This window comes from Hyaena hyaena, unplaced genomic scaffold (assembly GCF_003009895.1).
Source record: "Hyaena hyaena isolate Hyena2069 unplaced genomic scaffold, ASM300989v1 scaffold_150, whole genome shotgun sequence".
Taxonomy (NCBI): domain Eukaryota; kingdom Metazoa; phylum Chordata; class Mammalia; order Carnivora; family Hyaenidae; genus Hyaena; species Hyaena hyaena.
The window spans coordinates 2,694,646-2,713,841 of record NW_024080782.1 but is presented as its reverse complement, the minus strand read 5'-3'; the positions used below and the strand labels follow the sequence as shown (position 1 = coordinate 2,713,841).

At 38.6% G+C, this 19,196-nt stretch overlaps 1 protein-coding gene across 11 annotated transcripts in view; it reads left to right on the top strand.

Annotated features, from left to right (window-relative positions):
* The window catches only part of DTNA (dystrobrevin alpha), a 359,840-nt gene that overhangs the window by 288,971 nt on the left and 51,673 nt on the right, over positions 1-19,196 (top strand). For 4 of the 11 annotated variants that reach the window (XM_039238892.1, XM_039238890.1, XM_039238891.1 and 1 more), the window contains exons 10-12: positions 1,247-1,371; positions 3,981-3,989; positions 6,126-6,209. In XM_039238892.1, the coding sequence (XP_039094823.1) occupies positions 1,247-1,371; positions 3,981-3,989; positions 6,126-6,209 (218 nt within the window). Of the gene's footprint in view, positions 1-1,246; positions 1,372-3,980; positions 3,990-6,125; positions 6,210-7,540; positions 7,825-7,899; positions 7,990-16,295; positions 16,374-16,931; positions 17,025-19,196 lie in introns of those variants that run through there. The other 7 variants (XM_039238894.1, XM_039238893.1, XM_039238898.1 and 4 more) reach the window with 4 other exon arrangements.

Here is a 19,196-nt window from a genome sequence, read left to right as displayed (position 1 = left end):
AGCCACCCAGATGCCCCACACTTTCTGTTTTCTTATGGTCAACACACTACCAATGTTCAAACTTGCTCTATCTCAGATTTTAGAGGGCTAGTGTTTGAAGACTAAGGATTATTTCATTGTTGTTTTATGTAAATACTAGAATCCATTTAGGAGCCTCTTTCTTAGGGGTTGTGGACTCTTAAAATTATATGGCAAGACAATATCTTTACATAGTAGGATCCATCTCCTAAAGAGGATAAAGAGGCTCCAGTGTTTATGAGGGTGAAGAGCTAATGCTGTGGCTGTGTTTTAAGTGTTCTGAGAATTACATCTCCTCGCAAAAGCCAAAGAGGAACTTCTTAAACAATGCCCCTATCACTTAGCTTTTAAATAATGAAGATGAAAGTCACTTCAGTGTATTGCCATTTGTGGGCTCTCTGTGTAAAGAAAGTGACAAGGTTTTAAGTGGCTTCTCATGGAAAGGAAAAGTTGGCAGAAAGATGTATTAAATGCAGTAGATTATTTTTGATAGATTTGGCTGTGAGATTTTAAGAGAAACATCCTACTAGTCTAAATGAAAAAAAGATGTCATGATGCTCTGGAAGGAACATAAATTTTAAGCCCTAAAGCCTCAGACTGAAGCTCCACTTTTACTTTTAACTGGACATATCCAGCCACACATGAAGCACTTTGCACCTGGATGCCTGTTAAGCCTTCTGCTCATCTTCTTACTTCCACTCCTATCTCTTCCCAAATCCTTCTCGAATCGCATCTGATGCATCTGATCCTGTCACTTCTATGATGTAAACTCCTCATCGTCTCCCTCTGCGTCTGAGATAAAGACCATAGTCCTTGAAGTGGCATAAAAGGACTTCAGTGACCTGCCTTCCACTTTCCTCTCCAGAGTGGGGCCTCTTCTTCCTCCATCTGGAATACCTTCTCAGTCCCCTGACTTTTGATCAGAAGGACTCCTGCTGGTCCCTTGAGTCCCAGCTCAGATGTCCCATGCACAATGACAGCTTCCATTTATCACAGCATTTGCTAACACTAAGTCACAGGAGGCAGGCACTCTGGTGGCTTGTCCCGGCACTCTGTCCCAGCATTGAGCGAACTCCCTGACTCAGAGGAGACACTCAAGGAAGATTTCATGAATAAACCAATGAATGAATGAGTGAGGGAACGAACATCTATTACGAGAGGAAATATTCTCATAAAATATTATATAAATACTAGTTATTGTCACTTTTACCTTTCTTCTTCTTTCCAGAAATCACCTGCTAAGAAGCTAACTAATGCATTAAGCAAGTCTCTGAGCTGTGCTTCCAGCCGTGAACCCTTACACCCCATGTTCCCTGACCAGCCCGAGAAGCCACTCAACTTGGCCCACATCGTGTGAGTATTTCTGCCCTCCAGATGAAAGGACATCTTTCTTCACTGACACAGGTCCACATCCATACATTCATATCAGTTGTCAGGGACAAAATTTTAATTTTAAAAATGTGAAAATGATGTGTTTATAATTTTTATTGTAGGGCCATACAGTACCTCTGTCTTGATGTACAAGTAACGTATGCAACACTAATGTAAGTCACATCTAGGTGGAAAATATTCAAAAAGCATCATTATAAAATATAGATGTGAGAGTTCTTACAATTGGACCTCAACAATCAATGGAATTAATTTTAAGAAAACTTTAAGGCATGCTGAGCCTTAATATCATATGTGCTTTGAGTCCCCTAAGTAAAAGTTCTTTGTTGCATTTATCTGCAGAGCCAGTCATCTTAAAGATGTCAGCAAATCTAGAAATTGTTGTTGTCTTATCCTAAACTACACAACTTTAGAAGAATCATGACCCGTGCATGGGAAGGTTGAAGAGGGAAGGTTGGTGGTAAAATTCATCAGGACATCCAAAAAGAGACTTTAAAAAATTCTTTCTCCAGAGTATTTGTGAGTTTGGTGGTCAGAGGGCGGGTGGGCCAGAATACGGTGCTACCACCCATTCTTTCTGCCTCCCAGAAGCCTCTTGCCCTGGAGCCTCTCTCAGGCCTGCATGGCCAGATAACAGGGGAAACTTAGGTAGAAGAAAGTATTTCTTCCTTGGTGTTATCTTGGGCTGAAAAGAAGAAACAAGCCCATCATCTGCATCTGCGCCCAGTTAGGAATTATTTAGTCACAGGTATGTCAGAAAGACCCTAGAAAATTTGGCTCCCCCTCTATACAAGCTCCTTTTTGTTTTGCACAGTTCAGCAGGACCTCCTGCACCTGTGTTTGCATGTTGACATCCAGAGGTGGGCTGATCAGACTTATCAAGATTAGGAATCCACCAGTACAAAGGTCATGCTTTAGGCAGTTCAGAACATGACCCATTAAAGGCACCACGATGGATCTGAGCAGTAACTCTTTCCTCTGATGGATCTAAGCAGATACCATCAAATGATCTGTGCTCTGACAGGTCTATGAATTCATGTAAATACTATGAGGCTCTGTCTGGTTTGCTCCCAAGTGTGTATTGAGGGATCACTGCCTTCAGCAATACGCACAGCCTGGAGGCTTTTGTTGCTGGCATGGGCTAAGCATCCAAAAAACTGATGTAAGCCAATTCTGTAGAATGTGGTTAACAAATTTTTGGAAATTTTGATCCTGAAAATAAGCCTTAAAATAAGCCAGGGTTAAGTAAATATGGGGAGTAACCCAAAGGCCAATCACCTACAGAAAATGACCCCATAAAGCTGTTCTTATTAAGATCTTAACTGTTCTTCCTACAGCCAGAGACAATCACTAAGTTTTTAATAAATGAACAAAACTAAGTGAGAGCAAGTCCATGCTCTCTGAGCTCTGCCATGGAGTCACCTCCTACCAGCCTGGCTAAGAGTTTCACCCCAGAAAACAACATTCAATCAGAGCTGATGGGTGTAAGGAAAATAGAGGGCGGATGTGAACAACCTGACTCTAAGAGCTTTGTAGTAGAACCGAATTAGAATGCTCCCTCCAACTTGGAGACAAAATTAGGAAGTGAGGCAGAGTGAAATAATCAATTTCATGGTCAGTCATACTGCAGTATTATGTAGCACAGAGCCTGTACCCAGTCATGCTCTGGCTTAGTGTATGTGTGTGTATGTGTGTGTGTGTGTGTGTGTTATTTAATTGGCTAATGAGTAAACACATTTTTAACTTTATAGTGGTGATGTGATCTGATGTGTTATTCACTGAACTAACTGGGCGAAATCTTTGCACAATGTGAATTCCTTGAAGAGTTTTAGGATTCTCTTAAAATTCTCCACTAATGTGCCTTCTTCTGAGAAAAGTTCCATATATTTAACCAGATTCTCCAAACAGCCCTCAAATCAAAAGAGTGATCTATACTCAGTGATAATATATCTTCCAGGGTGAATGTCTTAATTTTAAAATGCAAATTGTAGGGGCACCTGGGTGGCTCAGTCGGTTAAGCGTACAACTTTGCTCAGGTCATGATCTCACGGCTTGTGGGTTCAAGCCCCACATCAGGCTCTGTGCTGACAGCTAGCTCAGAGCCTGGAGACTGTCTTCAGATTCTGTGTCTCCCTCTCTCTCTCTGACCCTCCCTTGCTCACTCTGTCTCTCTCTCTCTCAAAAAGAAATAAAAACATTAAAAAACCTTTTTAATGCAAATTGTGAAAAATATTTAATTATTGAAATGCCATACAAAAATTCTGCACACAGAATGTCCAGTCTTCAAAGGACCAGAATTTTTTTCTGTTTTTAACTTTAGACATTTTTCTCTCACTTACTATTCAAATGTCTTTGTCCTAAATAGATATCCATGTCTTTTTCTTTTGGGATATCTAAGCCTTCTAATTTTAAAATATGCTGTTCCTTTAACTATTCTAAATAATTATAGATACATAAGGCTACTTAAGTGGTGACACTTTGGTATTTTGGCATTTGTTCTTAGCTATTGTATTTCTGGTCAATTTTACCATGATTAACAGTCTCTATTCTATTCGATTTCTTGCTGCCAAAAGTGATACTTGGTAAGTAGTTCAGTAGTCCGCTGTGTGCTTGTAAAGACTTATAATCATAATTATAAATGGTTATGAGACACAAAGCAAGTGAGTAACATGAGGCCAGTTTAAAAGTAATTCTGCCTTAAGCTGAACACTTTTCATTCAAAGATGAATGCCAATTTTATAAAAATGTCCTCTGTGAAGGTCTTGTCCACAGGGAAAATTTTGTACTCGATACCAGTGACCTTATCTTGTGGAGCTATTTCTTTTTCATAAGAATGTTTAAAGTTGCCATTGTGACCTATTTATTAGATAAAGTAACTTCTCATTTAATTATGGAGGAAATAGGAACCTCAGTCCCTTTGACAGCCACCATTTCGTGCCAAGGTTAGCTATAGTTTTGTCCCAAGTTCAACATTTCCACGATGAACCTGAAACATGAAGCCATTTACTAAAAAACTGCAGGTGCAGCTTTGCAGTGGCCACGTTCAATATAGCAAATTTACTAGGCTAGGTGAAAAACATTCCAACTCTACTTGTTTTCTCATTTCCTGGAGCTAGAGCACAAAGGGAAAATTTAAAAAAAAAAAACAAAAAAAACAAAAGAAAACCAGAAACGTTGGTCAAGTGGACAGTTTCAACTTCTTGTAAAGTTAAAATGCAGATATCTCATTCTTCTTACTGTTTTAAAATCTGATTTACCTAACTTTTCAAAACTCACATAGGACATTTGTATAAAATTAACATCCTTCTGATAAAATGAAAGTGTTGTGCTCAAGGTAGAATTAGTTTTAAACTAGCCTGATGTGTCCAAGACACATCCTAGATAAATAATGCAAAACACTAAGATACTTTTCAAAACTTCAGCGAGTATGTTTAGAGTAGATGAAATAGTTAATCTGCTATTTTGACCTCATCCAACAAATAATGTCTTTAAAAATCTTAGAACATTGTTTAGCACCAAGTACTGGGAACCAAAGTTTCAGTGAATTTTTGTAAATAATGTCGACAATTTTAAAACCTTATAGCATCACGTCCATTCCCATAAACACACAGTGATAAACAGGTCTCCCTCTTTCCCAGGAACTCTGCATTGTGGAATCCAAAACCAACTTTGGTTCCCTAAGGTAGAAACTAAACCATTACACATGTGTCTCTTGATCAAGCCAACACAACCAGATTCTATAGGCTACTGTGATTAATGTCCAGTGTTCAAAAATTCTGTACCGTGAAATTCAAATATAGAACTACACTGAAATCAAAATGTCCTCTGACTCAAAATGATACCCATATCCTGAACTCTCAATCCCATCACGTGGAACATATTCCAGTAAACCTAACATAAGACTAAAAACCACTTGGAGATGAGATAGGCATGTGAGCTCTATCATTTTGCCTGAACCAAGACATTAGCAATGGGAAAGAATGACAGGTGATAATGAAAAATACTGTTGGAATGGCAGACCCTATGCAGTTGGGGTTTGAGGCCATGTACAATTTTGAGAAATACTGAACCCTATTTTCTTTCTCTCATCATATGAAAAGAATTGAAGTTTATGAGCTGCCTTGCACTATGTGCCCTATTATGTGGAATATCCAGATAACAGAAACTCACTAAATCCTGTGGTGCTTGATTGCATCTTTACATAGAACAAAGAACAAATAAGGCGTGGTATGCTTTTGCAACTGGGTCGCTCCAGACCAGGTATTTTGAGCAAGGGCCGTGGTTGTCAAGCAGAGCCCAGGAAAAGCTTCTGAGGCTCTAGGAATCCTCTGCTTTCCAAGAAGATGTAAATTCTGGTTATCATTAATGATTCAGAGCTTCTCCTTTTAGAAGACAGTGGGCCTGAAACTGTCTCAAGTCTTTGCTCCATTTGAAAATGTGACTCAGTGAAACAGCAAGGCTCAAAGCTCACAGATAGGTATTCCTATGGTGTCCAGAGGTCTTCCTCTTAATGTTTATTAGACCTTCCACATCTTCAAGGAAATGTAACTTCCCAGAACACCTAAATAATTTCATTGAAAAATATAAAATTTTATGTTGATCCTGGGTATGACAGATCTCTGATCTTTGCAGCCCTTTTCTTGGAGAGATGGTGGATAGTTTTTAACTTGTGACTTTTATTTGTTTTAACTCTCCATCCACACTGTACTTCATTTTAGGCCGCCCAGACCTGTAACCAGCATGAATGACACCCTCTTCTCCCACTCTGTCCCCTCCTCAGGAAGTCCTTTTATTACCAGGAGGTAAGTTCTGATCTTATTATGAAATAAGCCCTCTCTTTGGTGATGACCTCTAATTCTGGGTTAAGAAAAATATTCTAATGTAAGCCAAGTGTGGAAGATTATTGTTAGAAACTAGTTTGTAAATATCTATCACAAATTTTCACTCTCACTCATGTGGATGCTTTTGAAGATGGCTGGGACGGCTTTCGGGATTAATGTCACTTCTGCAAACTTGCGTTTATGATTCACCCACGGTAAGAATGTGGGGTGTGTTTAAGTTTTATGACCAACACACATGTATTCCATCTCGTTGAGACAGTCACCGTCGAATCACTTGGAATGGCCCATTTAAGCCAGGGAATTGGAATTTCAAGATGTAATGGGAATTTATTATATACATTCTGAAACATTGTACAATCTCAACTTAAAATTTGGTGAACTCTGGAGTTCCTGAGGCTAGAGGCCGAAGACCAAACTTGGAAGTATAGTTTCCACATAAGTGATTTCAGGGATAATAAGAACTTTTAAAAAGTGTCTTCTGTTTTTATACAAAGATTCACTCCAATGTGAGCAAAGACCAGGTGAAGCAAATACTTCTCTTAGAGCTAGCTTGATAAATATGCAGAGTCAAGAGATACTCCAAATCATTTGATCAAATCTCACCAGTAAAGTACCAGGAACTTATTTTATAAATACATGGAGAAGGCTAACAGGAAAACAGAAACAAAGGTAAGAAGTGGAGTGAGTAATGAACGTAAGATTTCAAATGCCTTTCAGCAGAAAAAAAAGCAACCTCATGATTCATAAAGCGAACATAATCAGCCTTTTCCCCTGGCGACGTTTCTGAGGTACCAATTTCACTGCAATATCCTGGTACATTCAAGTGAGGATTTGCAGACAATGAGACTCAGAACACTGCTGATTTTTTCCCCTGAGTTCCTGTATTTGCCCATCAGCAGGAATGGGAGATGATGTTCCCCATAATTGTAATTAGCATAATGAATAGAATGTTGTAGTTGGCGGTATTGCCCCCTCTAAATTAAGCAGGTCTGTAACAAGTGGAAATGAGGATGCACTTGAACTGCAGAACACCCACAGTGAAATAACACGGTTTAGGCCCTGTGTGTTCCTTTTAGCTCTCCTTTTCAAAACCACAAGCATATGCAACCATCTTTTCCAAAACAAAATCACAAACTGGATAGTCTGTAAGAGACACAGGCCCATATATCTATCTAGGGAAGATCTGCCACAATGTTAAGAAAGATGTGCTTTTATTAGGAAACCCTGCATTCTGCAAATGTCAAGCAGAGCTAGACCCCATCCTTACTGAAGGTCGTTTTATATCATTTCAGCTCGGACGGTGCTTATGGTGGATGCGTCTAGATGGATAACATGGCTTCCTCTCCTCTAAAATATCCCTATAATACTTTGAGCTGTTCTGGTTCCTCCAGGGTGCGTGGTACCCATTAACCCAAACCATGATCATTTCCCTTTTCTCCCATTTTCAGTCCTTTTGGAATGTTCTCTGTGAACCACAGATACGTTGTTTAAAGATTGCAGTTCTTTCTTTCACCACGGAGGTTAGCCTCTGGTTTCTGTTTTGAGGGTGCTGTTCAATAAAGCTGTGTACACTGAATGTCTTTCCTCTCTGAGTGGGCCTTGCTCTGTCGGTGGAAGGTTTTAATGAGGTCTCATTGTTTGCATCCCTCAGGTCACCTGAGGGGATGAGTGCATCCAGCCCTGTGGCTGAAGAGCATTCGCTCATAAAGCTGTATGTAAATCAGCTTGATCACGGCGCACGGTCAGTATCCTAGCGCTCAATCACTAATCGTAGCTAGTAGTTCCAACGCTAGACTGCTAGGCATTCTCCATCACTAAAATCCTCTTCTAGTATATCTTAGTAGAGATGTAGAAGTCTTCTGGGATTTCATGAGATTCCATGGAGAATTTTCAACTCGAGCCGGGCTTCTCAGCTCTTTCCTCTCTTTCCTGCTTATGTTGATTGACTTCACAGCCTCATACCAGTATACATGAGATGCATACATATGAAGAGTACCATGTCAGATCTTCTTCTTTGGATGAAACTCTGCTTTTGTACAGTTTGCAAGATCCCAATTGGTGATTTCTTAGATTTTTGAAGCAAAGAGCCTCTTGGAGTGATCTTTAGCACTAATGGCATAAGATCAGACCAGGACAATGTCACATGGCTGGACTATATTGAAGTAAAAAACTTGAGAATTTATACCTACTATCCCACTAGGTCTGGGTCACTTTTCCTCCAGGTCAGGCAGTCTGATTCCTGTATTTTTTAAATTTTTTAAATGTTTATTCATTTCTGAGAGAGAGAGGTAGAGCACAAGTGGTGGAGGGACAGAGAGAGAGGAAGACACAGAATCTGAAACAGGATCCAGCCGATGTGGGCAAATATATGAACCACAAGATCATGACTTGAGCTGAAGTCACTCGCTTAACTGACTGAGCCACCCAGGTGCCCCTGATTCCTATTGAAGTCGCAATTTCAAAACAAATTTCATGCTCTCAATGTTTAATTTCTATCACTTGATAATGCTAGTTGGTGACTCACTGTTTATTAACTGTTTCTTAACCATGTCCATATACAAAAGTTGACGGAAACCCATCATGTCAAATGTAGGCATAAATTAAAGGTCCTATTCTTCCTACAGTGGGACTGAACTAAACAAGTATGACCTAGACCCCTGCCTTCCCTCCTGCCCAAACCCAACGGCCCTTTTTAAAATCTGATAAAACCTAAAACTTAAGCAAGCCAAGGATGGTGCTAGTCAGTGTTAAGGCAGCATAAGAAATTAAGGAGCTGTGACATACAGATACTTTATTTAGCCTCAGTTTTTGGTCTTTCATATTGTGACAGATTTGGGAAAGATAAAGCAAGGCAAGGATGAATTGAAATCATCACCTGAGAATCCTGTGTGCAAACTCAGGCATTACTCACCTGGAGTCTTTTACAAGCACACCACTTTGATCTTCAAAAGATATGAGGGTACATCTTTGAAGCCTTTTGACACCCTAACAATCCACCTCACACAGATTTATGAGTGCAGAGCTCTGGCGGCCACTACCATCTGTCACAGCCCCTGGTCTTATTTCACTTTCTAGCTGTGCACTTGATTCACTTTTCCCTTATGTAAAAGAAAAAAGGAAATTCTCAAAGGCACTCTCCCTTAAACTTTTGATGTCTTCATGTGTGTGGGGGTGGGGGTGGGGGTGGGTGCGCGCGTGCGCGCACGCATGTGCGCACGCACAATTAGGTACAAAGTGGGTCAAAGGACACAATTCATGGGTTAATTCAGCTCATTCATTTTTGTGATCATAACTATATCCCTAAACCTAGATTATTTTCTCTCATAAATGCATCAATTCAAGGGAAAAAATGTCGGATCAATCTATCATCACCACTAGGAAAAGAGCTCCAAGAGCCATGTGTGGTGTGGCAGCAATATTTTCTAAGCTTATGAAAGATGGACTGTCATTATTGCAAGTAGTATTGCCAGGCCCAAAGGGTCCCTTCTCCCCTTCACCACCTTCAGCCCCTGCATGTCTGCTATCTTTGCTGGCATCATGCCCCCTTCGTAAAGTACCAATTACCTTGTCAAAATCCTTGCCTCATCAATGAGAGAAAGTTAGCCAGTCCTTTCCTATGTAAAATATATTTCTTTACTTACAGCCATCTTCTTCATTAGCCACAACAAGGACATTGTAAAAGTTTGAATGGCTAAGTTTTTACCTCCAATTTTTTCAATGATTTCTTTTATGTTTATTTATGTTTGAGAGAGAGAGAGAGAGAGAGAGAGACAGAATGTGGATGGGGGAGGGGCAGATAAAGAAGGAGACACAGAATCCGTATCAGGCTTCAGGCTCTGAGCTGTCAACACACAGCCCAATGCGGGGCTCCAGCCTATGGACTGCAAGATGACCTGAGCCAAAGTCGGACACTCGAGCCACGCAGGTGCCTTTGGTTTTTGGTTTTTGGGTTTGTTTGGTTTTTTTTTGATGTTTATTTATGTTAGAGAGAGAGAGAAAATGTTACCTCCAATCTTAGAACCATCTCTTAAAGATTTCACAGATATTTTCACAAATGCAACCTCTAAATTAGTAACCACTCACAAATCACTTTGGCCATTATGTATATCCAGATCTTGTCACTCTCCCAAATATCAGACTATTGCTTATGATTCATAGACTGTGTCAAACACAATCTAATATGCTGTTTTCTGGTTTGTCACAATGACACTGGGTTAATAACTGATGCTATATTAGACTCAGTTGTGTACGTGGGGAAGGCACACCATCCACCGCAACCACTCCCCAAATCCGGATTCTTTCCAGTAGAGCAGCATTTGGGAGACATCCGTTGGTTGACCGGTTGGTCAGTTAATGGATTGGTTTGGGTTCCCAACTACAAAAAGGCTAATCCACTGTGTCTTTTTTAGGTTTTCTTTGAACACCTTGCTTACCCAAAGATTCTTTGCCTACCAACCCAGATTTTTTCATCAGACTTGAAACATTCACACTAAACTTTAAGCATGTGTGCTTTGGTAATCAAAAGTGAATTGAAATAACATCAAGGCATTGAATTCAGCCTTGGCTTCAGAAAATAAACGTTTTCTCCATGGTTAATTTTTTCGAAGATTAAAGCCCATCCTTTCCAATCAGGAAAATAGATACATTTATTAATCAGCATTGTAAAATAGATAAACTTGTACACCAACCACCCTGAAGATTTTGTCACTCTTTCTGTTTATGTTGCCTGAAATCTCCTGAAACTTGAAAAATTACTCTTTGCAGTTAATTCTTTATTTCATCTAGCCCCAGAGATCCACTCATGTGCTAGTTTTTTTTCAAACTGGAAGTACACTGGTCTTCACCCTCCACTCTATTTCCATACAAAACTATTTGTGCATGATTACAATTGCAGTCACCTCCCTTCCACCCTTCCATAACCTATATTCTCTTCCTGAAGCTGCTTTAGTTCTTCTCTGTGCATGCCCTGCACCCAGCAAACTTTTCCAGATGCTCCTCTGACTAAAATGCGATTGACCCAGCTTGATGATATCTGGGGGAACAACATAGTAAATGTAGTGAATCAAATATGGCCTGCAAATTCTTATTTCCTCCATGGTACCTGCTTAAAAGATGGTTCAGCTTTCATGCCAGCCTGAGCTGATGACAACTAATTTTCCTACAGAAACACTGAGCTATTTTTTATGCTTGTTTGCTGATTTGTATGTGGCAGATAGTTTGTCTCAGATCTCAGATATGGAAAGCTGGAAAAGGAAAGGAAAACAGAATTTGTCCAGAAATTATCTTGACAAAACTGACTTGTGGACACCTTTTTATGGTTTTTAAGTTAGTTTAATGCCCTTGTTACTAGTCTGTATTAATTATAGTGAGAAGCAATTAAATAAAAAACAGCTCTTTTAAGATATAATTGACATCCAATTCAAAGAATATATTTAAAATAAGTTCACAATTCAGTAAGTTTTGACATATATAAACAATGTCATATGTATATATACACACATGTGAATGTGCACATTACATGTTCATGTATATTATGAACATATATTTTTATAAGTGTGAATGTACACACATACATGTATGGCTATACACGTATATGTGTGTGTCTGTTTACATACATACATGAGAAGCAAAATTTTATTTACAGTCAACAGTTAGTTACTTAAGAAGGGACCAACTTTCATGCTTCACCTGTCTAAACACCACACAAGTTTGTCAATTATTTAAAATCAATATAAATGAAAATATCTGTTTTTAATTTGCCATTATTTAAATACCATTTTCCATTTAACCAATGTGATAAGAATTATTTTACCTTATGTCATTTGTTTATACAATACTGTTGCTCCATGAAACTGCATCCAAGACTTTTATTTAAATTCTTATATTTTCATGTTTAATAAAAGAAAAAATATTTGGCAAGAACTAATATAGTAACACAACATAAGCAAAGGTGGCTTTTTAAACCATGTTTCAGGTTTAAGCAAAAATCCCGGGGACATTAGTGTGTGATTATGTTACCTTAGAACAGCCCAAAAATGTTTGTGCTTAAGCAAATATACTATCAGTTGTCACCCTTCAAAACCAAGGGTGAATTTTAAATAAATAAATATAAGACATTTTTAATTTGCTCTATCATTCCCAAATTCATTGTATCATTTGTATGTGTGCATATGAAAAAAATTGGGAAAAGTCCATTTATCTTTATAGTTGTTTTCCATAGGTCTAAAAAGGAGTTAGTGAGAACATAGAAACTTCTTTAGAAAAAAAATCGAGGAGTATTCCCTGCCTTTTTTTCTTCCAGAAGAACACATAAACTTCAAAATTTACCCTGTCTTACTCTCCAGCATATGATTGTCACCATACCCATTAATGTTAGTGTGTGCACAGAGGAATGAACTTATACAATGCCAAGGACCTGGTGGAAAGAAAAAACAATAAGAAAAAGAGATATGTGTACATACAGTTTTAGAGATGGTGATCCTGCTTTTCCTTGGGACTCAGATTAGAAAAGATTTATTGTACATGGTCAAGAGGAATTCCAAATAATTCCCAGCTACAGAAGTTAAAAGGAAGGACACATTTTGCTTTGAGAGCAAGGCAAATCAAAAAAGGAGAGACTTCTACTGATAGTTATATGCAAGCCATTGTTATTCTTGTACACTGACATGCCAGAAGCATCATTTTGTGGGAAGAATGTAGGTTTTAATGTGCCTGATCCCCAAGCCCACAATGAGTTGGAAATATGACCTAACTTCTCCACACAAACAGCCAAGCTACAAAATGAAAGTTTAAAAATCTAATGTATTCTATAAAGTATGGTGAGTGTATATTGCTTTGAAGAAATGATAATAAACTATATATTCTTACTATCCTCACAACAACTCAGGAGAAAAGTTCTTCTCTTTGCTTTCCTTTCTCGAGCTCATTGGGAGCCACAAAAGAAATTCTCGGGGCGCCTGTGTTGCTTAGTCGGTTAAGCGTCCGACTTTCGCTTAGGTCATGATCTTGCAGTTCGTGGGTTCAAGCCCTGCGTCGGGCTCTGTGCTGACAGCCAGCTCAGAGCCTGGAGCCTGTTCCAGTCTGTGACTCCCTCTCTCTCTGACCCTCCCCTGCTCGTGCTGTCTCTCTCTCTCCTAGAAATTAAAAAAAATAAATAAAAAAAAATTCTCATGAAGATACTTCACATGAAGTCTTTATACACCCAGGCTTTAGGTGAAACCTGCCTCTCCTATCAACTCTATAAGTTCTTGATCCATTTCATTTAGAAAGAGTGGCTTTTTTTTTCTTGTCTCCATCATGAAGTTGGCTTCCTCTATACGTGGTCATATTTTTGGCTTCTCAGACTTTGAGAATTTGAGACCAGTTCTAGGAAGTACAAAAACTATGTGGACAGTGAGTACCAAAAGTCAGAAATTCTCTTGGCCCTAGATACTGAGAGCTGTAGAAACGAAGTAAATGGTATATTTCCACAAACTCATAAATGCAAAGAGTGTAATTTCCATATTTTCCAAGAACTGGTTTTCCCAAGAAACCATGTGGGAGGCAGAAAAAAACATAAAAGAATTTAAATGATTTCTTCAAACCAACACTGGTAAGTGCAAAGAAAATGACAATAAAATGAAAAGAGATGTGTACAGATAGAACGTCTGCTCCTCCTCCCTTTGAAGGAGGAAAGGATTTGGGAAGAAGAAGAATGGAAAAAAAAAAGAAGAGAACAGGGGAGACAGGCAAACGGAGTAGGGGAGAGAGGGGATCAAAGAATAGGGAGGAAATAAGGCCACTAAAGGAAAATCTGGGCCACTGCTCCCTTCCTGAAATCAGCAGATTCCTCTTATGCTAGTGCGTGGCAATGACCAAGTGGCAGGATGTGACACACCACCTTCCTCCTATGAGACTTCACTGGAGTAATTGGTAGCAAAAACACCCTTACAGTTGATCCTTTCATGTTTCTTTTCTCTACTGGTCCTTTCTTTCTTCTTGTCCATTCAGCACCAAAGGTTGTACCTGTGTAATTATTAGGCTTTTGATTTAAGGAAATACCATCATAATTTCTAAGATTCAAGGGCCAAAAGGCATAACAGGGAAGAAACAGTTAAGTTTGGAAGGAAGAATTATTGATATTTCACACCTGTTTTGAGTGGGTTTGCAGGGACTGGAAATCTATCCTGAGTTCTAAAAAAAAAGCTAGGGAGGGTGGTAATTGGGCAGCAGAGAGACTGTCGTTATTGGATAATGAATACAGAGGGATATGCTTCAGGAGACAGGGTTTGAAATGCTCTCCTTTTTTTTTTTAATGTTTTATTTATTTCTGAGAGAGAGCAAGCGTGAACAGGGGAGGGTCAGAGAGAGAGGGAGACACAGAGTCTGAAACAGGCTCCAGGTTCTGAGCTAGCTGTCAGCACAGAGCCCGACGCGGGGCTCAAACCCAAGAACCATGAGATCATGACCTGAGCTGAAGTCGGACGCTTAACTGACTGAGCCACCCAGGTGCCTCTGAAATGCTCTTTTGATGAGACGATAGGAAAATACCAACTATGATGATGGCGTAAGGTGGCTATTTCATCCTGATGGACAGTTTCCACCTTAGAAGGGGGGGAAAAATCATGTTCATCAAAGAACTAAATTCTCCTAGAACATTAATCATTTCATTTTTAAAGTAGATTTTATTTGTGTGCACCTGTACTCTGTAAGTAATAGGTGCATTCCTGAAAAGCTACTTGAGGTCATACATTCAACAACTGAGTGCCTAGTCTCTACTAGACATTTTCTTTATAAATCAAATTTTATTTTTAAGTTTTCCAGAGACCTCACAACTTAAGGAATATTATAGTATATACAATGCTAACACAAGAATTCTAATTACAATATGCACAATCTTAATGTGACATTTACTTACACATTTGGATTTTTTTTGTACTTCCTGGTCTGAAAGAGTGATGCTTTGTAATAAATCCTTAAAACTCAAAGTTTTTAAGATTTTAACTACTTTACAAGTCATCTTACTACATACATACATTTAGAACTGGTTGAAAAGTTGGGCAAGTTATTGGCAAAACCTCATAATTCCGATCCCAGAAATTAACAAATTGGCCACCAAACAAAGTCAGACAGCTCATTTTTTTGTATTCACCATGAAAGGGGTGGATGGATAGTTTTAGATCCACCAGTGTTACAGGGCAAATTCTTAACCTACACAGGAGCAAGTTCCTTTTAATCACATTACAAGTACAATTGTAATACTAACAGTTATTACCATTTTTCCCAATGAAATATAACCAGTAGATCTTGGGTCACTTTGGCATGGCCACACTTTATTATTATTTCTGTTTCTATTTGTCCCTTAATAAAACTATACTTTAAACTTTCAAAACTGTCATTTAAATTACTAAATAAAATGAGTATGCCTCATAATGAACCTAAAATGTTAAGAATTTGCTATAGTGATGGGACTATTCACCCGTTACAGACACAAGGAAGATAAATATATTTTTATAAGGATCAAAGGTTTATTTCTCTGTTTCTCTGAAAGTTTTCTTTACAGCTTCTCAGCAAGGGTCAGGTGACTTGTGCCTGGGGTAGCAAAGCACTTCTATATGACAGCAATCTTCTAACTAGATAATTTTCAAGTGTCTATTCAACTCAGAAAGTTGGAGAAAACAGGGAACACTGGAGAAGTATACTTTTTGAGTGGAATCTGAAGGCTGTCAGGACTTCGTGAGCTATCTGACTGTTGACATGATCATCTCTAGTGAATGTTGAATGGATTTTCATTATGTCCAGGCATATGCAATCTATTTGTTAAACAAATAGCTGAGGTCAAACTACGGATCATGGACGCTTGTGTAATTGCAATTATGGTCCTCAGGCCAAGTTTCTACTCCTAGTTCAACTCTGTGGAAATCTGCAGACATCTTGAACATTTCAAAATACCAAGAGAGCTGTCCAAATGGAGCTTGGATCTAGACTTGGCAGTGTCTGTAGCCAGTTCTATTCTTGAATGCATTGCTGTGTTTACGCTCTTCTTGGCTTTCCCATCTTATTAACTAGCTCTCCTCCCAAGGACAGTGAAGTAGAGCAGAACAAACTGCTGGCTAGGGCTGCTCCAGCTTTTCTGAAGGGCAAAGGGTAAGTTAAAGCCAGAGTGTCCTGGAACCCTGAATTAACTCAACTAAAACCGGAGAATTCTTGTGTCAAAAATGCTTTGTGTTTGATAGACCATCTTTGATTTAGCAAAAGCAGCTCTATTATAACCCAACTAACAGCACCAAGTAGTTCTTTTGAGTAGACACATCTATGTAATTCACTTTCCCTGATCTCCTTTTTTTTAAAACGACTAAACTTCAGATTTGATTTTCCAAAGGATACTTACTCTTTGCTTGCAACCTAATCAATGTGCTTACCGTCCAGATGAATTTCTTGGCTTTACTGGCTTGAAAAATGCAGTTCTGTTTTCTTAAACGTTACTTTACCTACATGGAAATCTTTATTTTTAAAATTAGTGAAATGGAATTGTGTATTTCGTTGCTTGGATTTTGCTTGGATTTTTCATAGAACATCACTTATATTTTTCCTCTACCTACGTGGTGTTCCAAATGCTTTTTCTATCACAAACTCACTCCTACCTGCTCTGCCTCTTTCTGCCTCTCCTCTCAACACCCTTTCTTTCCTCCTGCCCTGTTTCAGGATACAGTACAGCCTGAATGTGGCAGACAGGCTAGCTGATGAACATGTTCTCATCGGGTTGTATGTCAACAGGCTCCGGAACAACCCACCATGGTTAGTGCAGGTTTGGCTGCTTGACTGTCCTTAGAAAGGGTAACCGTCTGATCCCTTGACAAGAAGCCCCAGCAAGGGGCAAGTGAATGCCCCTTCACTTAGTGACACTTAGGTGTCACTAAGTCACCTTTGAATCGATTCAAGTAAGATGTCCTTCCTGACATTAGTTTGGATACTTCCCATTCATGTACCATGGAATTCATATCCTTGGGGTACGCAGCTAAAGGGGAAACTTGTATAACTGGATGCCATGCTAAATATTAGTCTTCAGTGGATGCTGGCCTTTGGGTCCCCCCAGTCAGCTCTGTGTTACATGTGCCATATCAAATGCCTGCACAATAGTGGTGCAAGAATTTTCTTATTCCAAGGATGTGGATATCTACTGATTTGGAAGACAATGTTCCATTAATTTAAGATAGAAGTAAAAAAGAGGAAAAGTAATGGGATGGGATCCTACCATGGAAATCACTTCCTTAATGATATCAGTGGGAGAAATTGTCTTTCAACTCTTCTCTGGCTTATAAATGTTTCTGGGTAGCCACCCTGATAAAGACGACTTTCAAGTTCCAGAATATACAAAGCTTACTTCCAAATGAGTTAAATTGTATGAATTCAGATAGCCCTGTGTATTCGGATAAAGGCATTCATAAAATTTTTCTCTTTTTATTTTAATTGTGACCTAGGATATTCCTCCGATTGGTTAAAGTTAGTTGGTTGTGATAATAAATGTACATTTGAACAAAAATGAAAGTCAGGGGACAGTCTACATACCTATCATATGTTTGAATGAAAATAAGTAGACAGACTATATATATTTATCGTGTGTTTCAGCCTAGTTTAGACTCCTGCTTTACAAATGTGTTTACCAGTTTCTTAGAAATATGTAAATTTTGCTTAATAAGTCTAACTTCTCTGAACTAAAGGCCACTGGACTTTTTTTTTTGCAATTATAACTATTAAGTGAAAAAAGGGGTTAAGTTGCCTTTAAAAATAGCTGGCCTCCTTTCCTCTACTATTTCACAAAAAGCATCCCTAAAACACGTGATGGCCATTACTCAGTCCTCATCACCTTCACCACTTGGTATTGTTAGCTACTTCTTTGTTTCTAGAACTCTCCTCCCTGGACTGTTTCCTGCACCCAATGCCTAGAACTATTCTTATAAAATTAGTACATGAGATGTTTTAGGAGATAACATTGATGAACATCTATTAGTAATTACATATTTATCTTAATTTGTATTTTAAAAATATATAAGCAGCACACTAGTTTCATTTTATACTATTTCCTACTCTTCACGAAGATAAAGTTAAAAAGCACTCTGTAGTTAACCCCACCTTTTGTTCAAAGTTGTTGAGCTTGTAGGTCAAACAATTCCTCTTCTTTGTTACATCTCAGCCTCTCAAAAGTATGAGTGAGAAGAGTGATTGCTTTAATCTATTCCCAATGAATTTGGTTCCCCAATGTTATATGGTAGCTGAAACAATAGAACTAAATATGGAATTACCAAAAAAAAATGTATTGACAGTCTTCAAAGAAGCATACAGTCAATATAGATTCAATCGTGTCTGAAGGCAAAGCTGTGGTCTCATACTGTGTCCTCTCCCCCATAATTCTGAACACACTTCAGCTACTTCCACACTCTTCTTTGACCTTTTCTTAATTAAATTTGTGACAAAGAAATCTCCAAAGAGGAAAGCTCAGTTTGTCACCACCAGCCCTTTTCCCTACTCAAGTGATTGATCACATTGAATTGATGGCCATTTAAGACAGTAAAACTGTCTCAGCAGAGACACCTGACATCTGTTTGATGAAAGCTGGAGGCCATATTTATTTGGAAAACAAAGCAGAACTTAAGACTGATCCATGAAGAAGACTCCTTGTTAATAGCTATTGCCCTCCATATTTCTCAATGCTTTTTTTGTTCTTAAAAATTTCCAACTCTTTTGAATTTCTCATTTTTCTTATATTTCCTTTATGTTGAATTAGAACCTCACCGTTCCCCACACTTGCTGTGATTATGTAAATGATGAAGCGATGTCTCACCTTCTCTGTCATCATAATAGCTATAATGCTTCACTGCCATTCAACTCTGGTGAGATTAAGGCTAATAATCACAAGAGCTACCATTTTTTTAAATCATATGCCTCCTGCTAAGCACTGTGTAAAACCTT